Source organism: Canis lupus, chromosome 24 (assembly GCF_011100685.1).
Source record: "Canis lupus familiaris isolate Mischka breed German Shepherd chromosome 24, alternate assembly UU_Cfam_GSD_1.0, whole genome shotgun sequence".
In the NCBI taxonomy this organism is placed as follows: domain Eukaryota; kingdom Metazoa; phylum Chordata; class Mammalia; order Carnivora; family Canidae; genus Canis; species Canis lupus.
Genome location: NC_049245.1, coordinates 27,904,629 through 27,916,908, shown reverse-complemented (window position 1 = coordinate 27,916,908; position 12,280 = coordinate 27,904,629). Strand labels below are relative to the sequence as shown.

At 39.3% G+C, this 12,280-nt stretch overlaps 1 protein-coding gene across 4 annotated transcripts in view; it reads right to left on the bottom strand.

Moving 5' to 3' along the window:
• Positions 1-12,280, bottom strand: part of DHX35 (DEAH-box helicase 35) — a 65,860-nt gene that overhangs the window by 44,969 nt on the left and 8,611 nt on the right. For all 4 annotated transcript variants that reach the window (XR_005377845.1, XM_038572313.1, XM_038572314.1 and 1 more), the window contains exons 3-4: positions 12,019-12,111; positions 4,799-4,876 (exon numbers count right to left, since the gene is read on the bottom strand). Coding sequence is in view for 3 of the 4 variants with exons in the window: in XM_038572313.1 (XP_038428241.1) it covers positions 4,799-4,876; positions 12,019-12,111 (171 nt within the window). In the remaining variant the exon portion in view is untranslated. The remainder of the gene's footprint in view (positions 1-4,798; positions 4,877-12,018; positions 12,112-12,280) is intronic.

Here is a 12,280-nt window from a genome sequence, read left to right as displayed (position 1 = left end):
ATCTAACTGAAAACATCTCAAGGAAAACCATATTAGAGAGGCTTCCTGGGGATCTGACACACTGTCCCCGATGTGAGGCATGCAGCTGATCTCCCCCTTCCACAGGTGAGGTCACCTCTCCACAGAGTCTGGAACATGGGCTGGCACAGGAGGTGTCCTGAGGCACTGTCCTGCTACTGCCAATGGGCTGCAACAGCCCCAGGGTCAGGAGCCCAGAGACTCCCTGCACTCAGCTTCCCAGGCCAAGCACACCAAGAGTTATCTGGCCACTGGTGTTCAAGAAACTGAAGAGCAGAGGAGGATGAGAAGTGACTCTGTCTAAAAGCCTCAAATCACAGATCTGGTAGGCCAAAACAGAATCAGTTATTACGAAGCTGATCCACACCACACAGTCTTTAAAAGTACCTTATGAAATCAGAAATTCGTCCTACATTATTGGTCTACCTCTGTAGGTTCTATTTCCTGCCAACCAGGATTTCACTGCAAAAATTTTGTTATTGCTTCAATTTCAACTCTACGGATCATTATACTATAAATCTCAGAAAATGGTACAGATAGAAAATGTGTACATAGAGCTACAAGGAGCTATGGGAAAAGAGGCTTGTAACAATGAACCAACCCTCTCCATAAAAATTTTATGGGTTTGTAAGACAAAAGCCAAACATATTTATTCTTATGATTTCACTATTTATATACATTTGCTATAAAATATATTTTATTTTCAAACTCTTTTATTACCTTTTTATGTATGATTACACTACTGGACACTTGAAAGGTCATAATCTATTGGCTTTTTAACAGATTTAACAGATTTTTACCTCTACTATTTAAGTTTTACTCCCATAACTTTATCAATTGGACTGGATAAATACTATCTATTTGACCAAAGCAAATAACTACAGGGAGGGAGGTCAAGAGAAAAAGAAAACCACTCACTGAGCACTTACTACCTGCAGGTTCTATGCTCCAAGTTTTCACAAAATGTATCTCACTAAATATGCATGCAGCCCATGAGGTAGGCAAGATACCCTCATTTTTATAAAGAAAGAAACTGAAATAAGACAGGTTTAGAGCTTGTTTTGAGTCACAGGTCAAGGAAGGGCCTGGTCTGGAAGACAAACCTAGACCCTGTGAGTCCAGCGAACATGCTCATTAGTAAGCACCTCTCATGGAGATCAAGCAATGGCTCATGCCATCTGTTCTTAAGCTCTGTGACAGTTTTCAGAGTTTAGTCTGCATACAGAGTACTCTTTGAGATGTAGCATCTCAAACTTGACAGCTCTATTAATACTCCACCGTTAATTTATACACTCTTTGCTCTTTTCAAGAGAAGGCATGGGGTTTCATGGATGTTATCCATAGCTACACATTTGGAGCTAAATGCAAAGTTAAGAGCTAAGATTCCCAACTACAAACAGGAAAAATTACTCTAATTTCTTAGTAACTGAGTCATCTTCTGGTGACATAAAAGGTTAAATCTAAACACTGCAGTGTAGTTTCCCAACTGTTATCTCTATATTTACTTATGCACATAAGACTTAGAATAACGTCTATCAATAATTTCTATTTTGGTACCCCCCCTCTCTGAGAGCTCATTTAAAACAAGAAAAGAAATTAAAATTAAAAATATTATCGACTAAAACCTTCATCTTCAATGAAAGAAGGAAAGAGCCACAAGCCCAAGCAATAAACTAGGAAGCACAGCTGCCTGTGAGGTCTGTGAGGTCTGACTCCAGAAGAGAGGCTCCGGCCTCCTCTGGCTTTCTTAATGTAGGTATCACCACCCTAACAGCCAGGACAGACAATCTTTAAGAAGACAAGAAGCAGGGATCCCTGGGTGGCGCAGCGGTTTAGCGCCTGCCTTTGGCCCAGGGTGCGATCCTGGAGACCCGGGATCGAATCCCACATCGGGCTCCCGGTGCATGGAGCCTGCTTCTCCCTCTGTCTGTGTCTCTGCCATTCTCTCTCTCTGTGACTATCATAAATTAAAAAAAAAAAGAAGAAGAAGAAGAAGAAGCAGGGCAGCCTGGGTGGCTCAGCAGTTTAGCACCACCTTCAGCCCAGGGCCTGATCCTGGAGACCTGGGATCAAGTCCCACGTCGGGCTCCCTGCATGGAGCTTGCTTCTCCTCTGCCTGTGTCTCTGCCTCTGTGTGTGTGTGTGTGTGTGTGTGTGTGTCTCTCATGAATAAATTTAAAAAAAAGAAGAAGACAAGAAGCAACAGTGTGTGCAGGCCCAGAAGACATAGGAAATGTCTCAAAAGAGATCCCTTCCCTCTGCAGTCCAGCCAGCTTCTGCAAGATACTGCAAAGATCCACTTTGATAGCAAACAACCGCAAGGGAGAAAGAACTGAAGGAGAGGCAGGGAGTAAGCAAGTATCAAGTCCTAAAGAAAAGCCCAAAGAATTGTATCATGAGCCATTATAGACCTCTACGATCACTAATGAGTACACCTCCAGATCCTCATCCTCATCCTGCCCCAGCAAAGAAGGATAAGAGATTTGGTAGCAAGCCGTGTACTAGCTAATACGGCACAACCTCACAATGCTGTAGCCATCAGTGGTCCAACTCAAAGATGAGTAATTATTATCAAAGTACTAACACCAGGCCACTGTAGTAAAGCTGACCAAGAAGAAAGACAGGAACACAAGGAAAATAGCAGTTTAAAAAGAAACATTAGTAGTATTTTTCCAGAGAAACAAGTGCAATTCAGCTAAAGGAATCCAGATTCAAAGAAACTACAAGCTTAAGCTATAAACAGTTTAAGGAAGAAAGAGTCAAAGTAGAGTCAAGGAGAAACAAGGTCTGAAATGGACAGGCCAGAAGCCAGCCTGCAGAGGTCCCCCAAATCTCAGAGCTTGGATATGACAGACACCTGAGAGGCTTTTCTCAAATTTGAGAACAATCCTCAAATTTATACAATGCTACAAACAACCAGTTATAAAGTTAAACTCTTCCACAGCGGCAATAATAAAAAGCACATCTAAATCAACTAAGCTGGGGCAACTAAAATATTGCTCTACTCTTTCCATAAGAAAAGAATAGAAAAACACTGTCATGTGAAGAGGGGGCCCATGGGAAAGTCCAACAAATTCAGGAAAAAAAAAAGGTTACAGAAATGTGTCAGGCGGGGAGTACCTGTGTGACTCAGTAGGTTAAGCGTCCAACTCTTGGTTTAGGCACAGGTCAAGATCTCAGGGTCATGAAATTGAGCTCCAAATTGGGCTCTGCACTGAGCATGGAACCTGCTTAAGATTCTCTCTCTCCACCCCCCCCAAACCCTGCTCACACACTATCAAAAAAAATAAAAATAAAAAAAAAAAAAGAATGTGTCAGGCAGTTAATAAAATATGCTGTTATTTTTTCTAGATTTTTTTAAATGCTTATAATATTATCAGCTTTTAAAATCTGTAATGTATTGTAGTTATTCTCTTTAAAAAAAAAAAAAGACACTCAAATAAGTGACTATGAGACCCTGGTAAAGATATAAAGGAACTAAAACAGATAGGTAAATAAAACAATATAGGTAAATGTATTTACCTAAAAACAACCATGGACATTGTAGACAAGCTTGGAGACATCTTAGAAAAGAAATTGGGAAAGAGCAAATGATTCCAAAAATGATAATAAATACTAAAAACGGACAAAGGAGATCTAATACACACTCAATTGATGTCCTTAGGAAAAAGAAAATATATGCCAAGATGTAACAGAAGAAAACTTGAGATTAGAACCTGAAGACTGAAAGTCCTTCCATATTTAGGAAAAAATGAGACAGAACAATCAGCATCAAGTTATGTCCTGGCACAAAATCAAGCTTACAAGCATCTAAGCCGGAAAAGTGAGCCAGAAAAGAAGTGGGGAGAAAGCCCACTGGAACTCAGACTTCTGCATATGATTCTCCATGTCAAAAGGCAGTGAGCAATGTCTGCACAGCTCCCAGGAAAGAGAGTGTGAATAAAGAATTTCATAACAAAGACCACAATCAAACATTCTAAGGCACTGAATATAAAATTCAGTCCATTAAGAAATAAGGCAAGATGAGCCAGTCAAGGTTAGCAAACCATGGTAGAGAATTAGTGAGAAACACTGGATCTATGTAACTAAAATTAATCAGTTGCAGAGTTTTGATTACAGAAAAGAACTTTTATTTATAACCCTTGAAATATAAGTCATACCATTGCATCTATAACAAATGGAGGGAGAAAATATAGAAAGAATTAAGTGTGCCTTTGCTCTTTTGCCGCAGGAAACTACCTTTAATAGTTTCAAAAACAAGTAACATCCTAAAGCTTTCTGTATTCTTGTTTCTTAGTTTTCAAGCTTCCATACAGTTTCATGTGGTGAACAAATATTTCTCCAAAGTTCAGTAACTACTCCTGTTCACTTCAGTTTCCCCTTTTGTGGAATTCAACAAAACCAAATGTACACTGGCATATCATTTTTGTAGAATTACTACTACCCATCCAATGCACCATTCACTTTTATGTGAATATAAGAGTAAAGCTTGGGATGATGTTCACAAATGTTCACAAGGCTTTTGCTGGGTTGGTAACATTTTCATTTTCTCATTATTTTTGTTTTAACTTCCTCTGTACTTTATTACTACTTAAAAATCTGTGATGTACAGGTATTGATTTTATAAAAGTAAGTACATCAGAGTTCTTTATAAACTGAAGGATTAAACACTTAAGGAGCCATGCCATATTCACTTGGGGCTTTGAGGAAACAAGAAAAAATAAGTCACTGAAACAGAAGACGCAGATGGAGATTTCTGCAACATGGAAAAGAAACTCACTGTAACAGCAGCCACTCTTCGAGGCTGGGTCACTCCCACCACTCTTCCCTCTGCAGTCCAGCCAGCTTCTGCAAGATACTGCAAATAAAACCACACCTAATTATGCATCTGACACCACTTCTCCAGAAACAATTTCCCCCAAGATAACCCTGTATTATGTTAGAATCCCTGAGAAAGTTAGTACCAGATGGTTCTTATCCTCGCAGACATTTTGGAAATTATTTTGCAAATGAGGGATCTAAGGCTTGGAAATGTTAGGTAACTTGCTTACATTCACATCAGAGCTGATATTCAAAAGATCCAAGGCCCAAATTCAACATTCTGACTCCCCAGTCTTAACAAATTTCCAGGTACTAGAGACGCCTAAAGGAATAAAAACTATCCATGGGCCACAGGGAACAGTGCTAAATCTGTAGAATGAATAATTTTAAAGTACATACAGAGACAACTCAATGTTTTATATCAACCATACAAAACATTTTAGATTAATTAAAAATAACTAGATTTTGTACATGTTTACATAGCTATCATATATTAATACACATAGAATTCAATTGTATTTATCTGATTTATGCATTTATTTGCTATATATATTCATTTGTTATATAGTCATTTGATCGTTACATTTTTAAAATCCAAAGTGGATAATAGTGGCTATCAGTGTTACATGTTTTTATAATGTCTATATTGTTTCACAATGAATATATATTTTACAACAGGAAAAGAAGGTTAAAAATGCTACTACATGTACCTGCTCATTTATTCAAAAGAAACAAAGGAAAAAACTAAAGAGAATGATTGTCTATGGAGGATTGGGAGAAAAATGGAAACAGGGCAGCAGAGGATGAAGAGGAAGTGATAATGCTCTGAGTAGATGTTTTTGGGTAGCTCTGACTCTTAGAGCCAGTCGTGTTTCACGGCTCTTCAAATGCCCAAAACATAAGCAAAACCAACCAAGATGTATGCGAAGAGAAACCAAGAGAAAATACAAACGCTAACAAATGGCCCTTTCTGTAATACAAATGAATTACAGGATCACGCTGAGGGGGTTGGGGGGAGACAGAACCTAAGCAACTGGAAAACAGTATCTGGACTGGAGACTGTAAAGCCAAAGACAGAGAACTGTGATCTAGTTAGTAAAATGTTGGTAAATAGCCAAATGGGGGTATGGTTGGTAATTCTAAAACTATTTTATGTTCATACTAGAATTCAACAATTAAGTTAACATACTGTAAATAATGAAGACTGAGTTTCTCACTGTAGGAGAAAAGTTACAAATAAGGAAAGGCTAAAACGAACCCTATGGTGTTGAATTACAATCAGAAGTATCAGCATAGGGATGCCTGGGTGGCTCAGTGGTTGAGCGTTTGCCTTTGGCTCAGAGCGTTATCCTGGGGTCCCAGGATCAAGTCCCAAGTAAGGTCCCCACCAGAGACCTGCTTCTCTGTGCCTACATCTCTGCCTCTCTCTGTGGTTCTCTCATGAATAAATACATAAAATATTTTAAAAAAAGAAGTACCAGCATAAATTCATGGCTTGTAATACATATACAGATTGCTATAGACATACAGATATTTTTATGTAGGGATTAGTAATCATTATATATATATATATATATATGTATTTCCTAAATCTGCCCACTGAGACTTACAGCAATGACACTTCAGTAGCAATGAGCACCCTAGCACCCAATTCTTGATTTCTAAGTGCCATTCTCCAATAAAGGAACCAGGGCTCCTTGGAGAAGTGTTTGATCCCAGGGCTGCTAGTGCAGGGAAAATATAAGACAAGTCTGAAATGTCTGTAGTACTAGAAAGCAAGGATACATTCAAAAAAGGATGGAGGCTTTTAGAAAGAACACAAAGCCTAAATAAAAAGGAGCTCCTAATGATCAAAAAACAAACTGAAAAAGACATTATTGGATTTTAACACACAGAACAAAAAATATATATATATGAATCTGCATTGAGGTACATAAATAATAAATAAATGACAGAGAAAAGACAGTTCTTCCTTAGAGAAGAATCCATTTAATAAAGGAAAAAGGGAAAGAAAAAAAGCATCAAGCAAACTCCTGAGTAAGTGCTGCAGATAAGATCCACTGAGAAAAGCTAAAATGAGAAGGCAAAAACTTGAAGGCAAGGGGAGGATCTTCAGTCTGAAAATATCTCCACCCAAGATACTTACCAACTCCAAAGAGAAAGACAGTAACTTTATAGGCAAATTCTGGCACCTGAACCAAGGTTAACCTCAGCAGTGATCAGACATCAGCATCTCAAATCCTGTGATAGGGTACACTGAGAAGGACACACCACTTCTGTGGTATTCTCTCTCAAATCGCACCAGCTCATTCTACCCTACCCATGAGAAGATATCACACAAATCCAAACTGAGACGTGTCCTATCAAATAACTGCCCAGTACTCTTCAAAAACGTCAAGGTCATGAAAGATGAGGAGGACAGAATGAGGAAACTCTCCCAGCCTAGAGAAGACTAGGGAGAAGTAACAGCAACCTGCAACAAGAGGTCTAGTATCTTAAAACTATGAAAGGACATCAGGGAGAACACTGAAGAGATGCATATGATCCGTAGTCCAGCCGCTGCACTATAGCGATAGTGATGCCCTGCTTTTGATTACTGTGCTAGGGGAAGTGGTGGGAGAGGTTTACGGGAATTCTGTGCTATTTTTGCAGCTTTTCTGTTAGTCTAAAATTAGCTAGAAATAATAGTTTAAAAAAATGACTGTAAGGAACAACATGTTTTAGATGATGTAGGTTTTTTGCTATAAAAACTGTAAAGTTTCTCTCTCTCTTGTATTGAATACATACACAAAACACTACCAACTATGCCAATCAACACAAATGCAAAAACAGAGCTACAAGAAATAATAGCTAAGATTCACGGACATTATTAGGTGCTAGGAACTATGCTGAGCACCTTGCATGCATAAGCCCATCCCATCTAATCTTCACAACAAATCCTATAAGGAAGGTAACAGCATCATCAACAATTTAGAGATAAGCAAAGAGATCACATAACTTGTCCAAGGACACAGATAAAAATCTAAGAGCTGGGATTTAAGCTTGGCAAACCACAGCCCTGCCACATAACCAGGACACATAATTCTACCATCCAAAATAAAACACACATACTTGCAGTCACTCTCTTAGTAACAGTGGTAAGCGAAAGAAAAAGAACTCCCATAAAATAAACAAGCTGCCCATAAAGCCAGTCTCCTTGATACACCTGTGATTCAGACTCCTGCATGCTGATGACTGCTGACATATGGAAATTTAAAGATGCTGCAAAAGCAAGAATAGTGTTGCTATCAAAAGGCAGTGGATGTCATGCTGGATTCCATCTTTCCTCTTTTTAAGGGTCACCAAATCTGATCTTCTCATTAAGGAGTGGGATAAGGAAGCACTCCATCAAAAACAGCACTAATAAAAATTATAGCAAAGAGCTTATTTTCATAGTCCATTGTTTTGACAGAGCTCTAGGAGAAAATATCATCTAGGTTCCACAAATAGTTTGTGAAATTTCAAAACTGGTGTTTGGTGCTTCAGCATGCAGTACTTTTCCAAGGAAAGATATTATATAAATCCAGCAAGTCAGTGTGTTGAGAAAAACCTGCTCCACATTCTTGCCGTGACCTTCAGCTCCTCAGCCTGTCCAATTTTCCTAGGCCATAACTCAAATTAGCGTCACAAGAAGTTATGCTGGTCTCAGAGAAGAGGAACTGCGTGGTGAGGAAAGGAGGATGAGGCTGGTATTCGGACCAATAATATAATCATCTATCACAATGACCTAGTCCATTTCACCAGCAAAGCTCAGGAGATTCACTCTTCACCATTTACTCTCCTGTGCTTTTTGAATTTTGTACCATATGAATGTATTCAAAAAACACAGGGCTTACTCTGGAAAACTGTGTGGAGGTTCCTCAAAGAGTTAAAAATAGACCTGCCCTACGACCCAGCAATTGCACTGTTGGGGATTTACCCCAAAGATACAGATGCAGTGAAACGCCGGGACACCTGCACCCCAATGTTTATAGCAGCAATGGCCACGATAGCCAAACTGTGGAAGGAGCCTCGGTGTCCAACGAAAGATGAATGGATAAAGAAGATGTGGTTTATGTATACAATGGAATATTACTCAGCTGTTAGAAATGACAAATACCCACCATTTGCTTCAACGTGGATGGAACTGGAGGGTATTATGCTGAGTGAAGTAAGTCAGTCGGAGAAGGACAAACATTATATGTTCTCATTCATTTGGGGAATATAAATAATAGTGAAAGGGAATATAAGGGAAGGGAGAAGAAATGTGTGGGAAATATCAGAAAGGGAGACAGAACGTAAAGACTGCTAACTCTGGGAAACGAACTAGGGGTGGTAGAAGGGGAGGAGGGCGGGGGGTGGGAGTGAATGGGTGACGGGCACTGGGGGTTATTCTGTATGTTAGTAAATTGAACACCAATAAAAAATAAATTAAAAAAAAAAAACCCACAGGGCTTATAAAAAAAAAAAAAAGTTCCTTAAAAGTCATTAAATTCAAACGTATATGCCCTTTGATCCAGCAACTCCATAACTACTGTACTGATTCTGCAAGTATACCCATATATGTGCAAAATTATATGCAAATTGACTCACTGCATCAGCGTGATAATACAAAACTGGGAACAACCTAAATGCCTATCAACTAAGAATTAACAAAATAAATTATGTGCAATCTATGTAACTGAAAAATGATACACTGAGTAGGAGAAAAAACAAGGTACATTAAAGCATGTATAGATGCTACCTATTTGTGTTTTAAAAAAAGATACACACACACTTTTTTGTAAGTACAGTGAGAAAAATCTCTGAGAAACTAGTACCATCAATTATATCCGCATAAGGGAAATGAGCATCAGAAGATACAGCAGAAGAGAGATCTTTCTCTTTTGATGTTCTTTCACATCTCTTGGGATTTTAAACCATGTGAACTGGGATGCCTGGGTGATTCAGCGGTTGAGCGTCTGCCTGTGGCTGAGGGCATGATCCTAGGGTCCAGGAACAAGTGCCGTATCAGGCTCCTTGTAGGGAGCCTGCTTCTCCCTCTGCCTATCTCTGCCTCTCCTTCTGTGTCTCTCATGAACAAATAAAATCTTTCTGAAAAAATAAACCATGTGAACCTATTAAATATTCCTCCAAAATTGAAAAAAAAAAAAAAATCACCTTTGTTTGCTGCCACATTGCCCAGGCTGGATCCTCAGGCCCTGTTCTTTCACCTCCAGGCCATTCTTTGCCTAGACTTGCCCCTGAGCTGGCCCTCTCTGTTCCCTGGCAGCTAAGCCTTGCTGGGGGAAATGACCAGATCATTATGCTATACTGTACTGCGGATCCAAATATCTGCCATCCACCCCTGTGGGAGGATTCCACATACTACCACCCCAAGGCTATCAGGCCTGGCAGTGAAACCAGCATTGTCCAATGAAACATGAGCAAAAGTGCCACTTCTAGTCTCAAGCTCTAAAACTTGAACCATCTCTTAATCCTGCCATCTACCCCAAGACTCCCAAGTTCCAGATAAGAGCTGGGTCATCATCCTCAGTGACCATATGGAGCAGTCATCTTGGGTCATCACCCCAAGAAGATCACATGGTAGGAGAAAGAAATAAACCCTTGTGTTCTTATGCCACCAAGATTTTCAGGTTCTTTGTTAACATAACATAGTTATGTTGAGCTGACTGAATAACCATACAGACTTACTCCTAAACAAACTAAGACCATCTCTCCTCACATGGCCCATCTTTCACTTTCTATGTTCCCTCCTCCACATCACTGCTCTCTAACATCTTCGACTGTCAAACAGATAGTATCAGTACCTGCCTCGCAGGGTCACTGAGGATTAAATAGATTAATACGTGTTAAGTGCCAACTTTATGTAGCACTTACTTATTACCCGTTTGATGATGATCGTGGTAATGATTATTACTGCCCTCTGATAATCTCTCAGTAATTCAACATGGCCCTTGTCCTGTGTGTCTCTGCAAGAAGCTAAGTAATTGGCTAGGGTTTTGATACCACCTGCACAAATGTTCTCCCTCCAGGCCACTCTGTGCTCTGTTGTCCTTTCTCTACTGCTGTCCATTCCCACTGCATACCCCTCCCTAGCTGCACATTACATAACCCAGGGACCTTTTAAGAAATAACTGTGTCTTGGCTACAACCTAAATCCATTATTGGGTTGGGCAGAAGAAGCCATATTATCTCTTTCTACAAGTTCAAAAATAGAACTAATCTATGGTGTTAGAAGCCAGAATAAGGGATACCCTTGTGTGTCGCATAGGAAGCAGAAAGAGAGGGCAAGAGACCAGAAGGAGACACAAGAGGACTTCTGGGGCTATGGTAATGTTCTGTTCCATTTCTTGATCTGGGCGCTGGTAACATGTATTCGCTTGTTGAAAGTTTATCACACTGTACAATTATGATAGAAATAATCTGTGATATACATTTCATACTTCAGCAAAAATCTACATTAAAAAGGAAAGAAAAATCTGCAATGACTCTCATCCCTGACCACTTATACAGCATTCTTCACTCTCCAAGTTAAGCCTCGTAAGACAAACTTTGACTTCACCTTGTCTTTCCATTCTTGCTGAGTCCCAGACCCTTCTCATACCCCAGTATCTCTGACCACAATACTGCCTGGATGAGAGTATCTTCCCAGCCAGCTCCCACTGATTGTTCAAAGTCTACTTCAAGTGTCATTTTTTTTACAAGGCCCTTCCCCCCAATCCTTCTGTTCACATTTGTCCACACAAGCAGAGGTTTGCTTGATAATAGGGGCTCCTTCCACAGCACCATGTGATTCTTTGGTATTCCATTTTTATTTACAGCTAGAGCAGCAGTCATTCATTTCACCCTCCTCTTCAACTGTGACTACTTGAGGACAAAAACCAGGCATTATACCTCTTTGAAGGAATCCCCACAGTTCCTTTCAGAGCTTGGCTATTCAATCATTATTTTGGAATTATAATAAATCAAAAATGAATGTTACTTTGAAGCTAATCAATCACAAGAACCAAAAGTTGAATAAAAAATATCTAGTGGGATTGAATATTTTCTCTACGACAAAAGATCTTTAAAAAGCAAATTATAGTAAAGAGAGTTCTCAAGTTACAAAATCCTTCCAGCCAAATATAAGTACAAAGACACATTTAAGTATATACTCACTTGTGGGATCTGCGTGCTTTTCCCACATCCCGTCTCTCCAACAATCACCACTGTCTGATAGTTTTCTACCAAGTACAATATATGATTCCTAAGCTGAAAAATAGAACCATACATTGTAAAGAGCCATGCATTTTCTCAAAAGACCTAAACAAAGATATTTAAACATTATGAGATGAGCTGTTTTCCAAAGTAAATTTTAAAAAGAACTATCAAAATATATTTCTAACTTGCAGTGCTGGTGTCCAGATAAGCTGAAACAAGT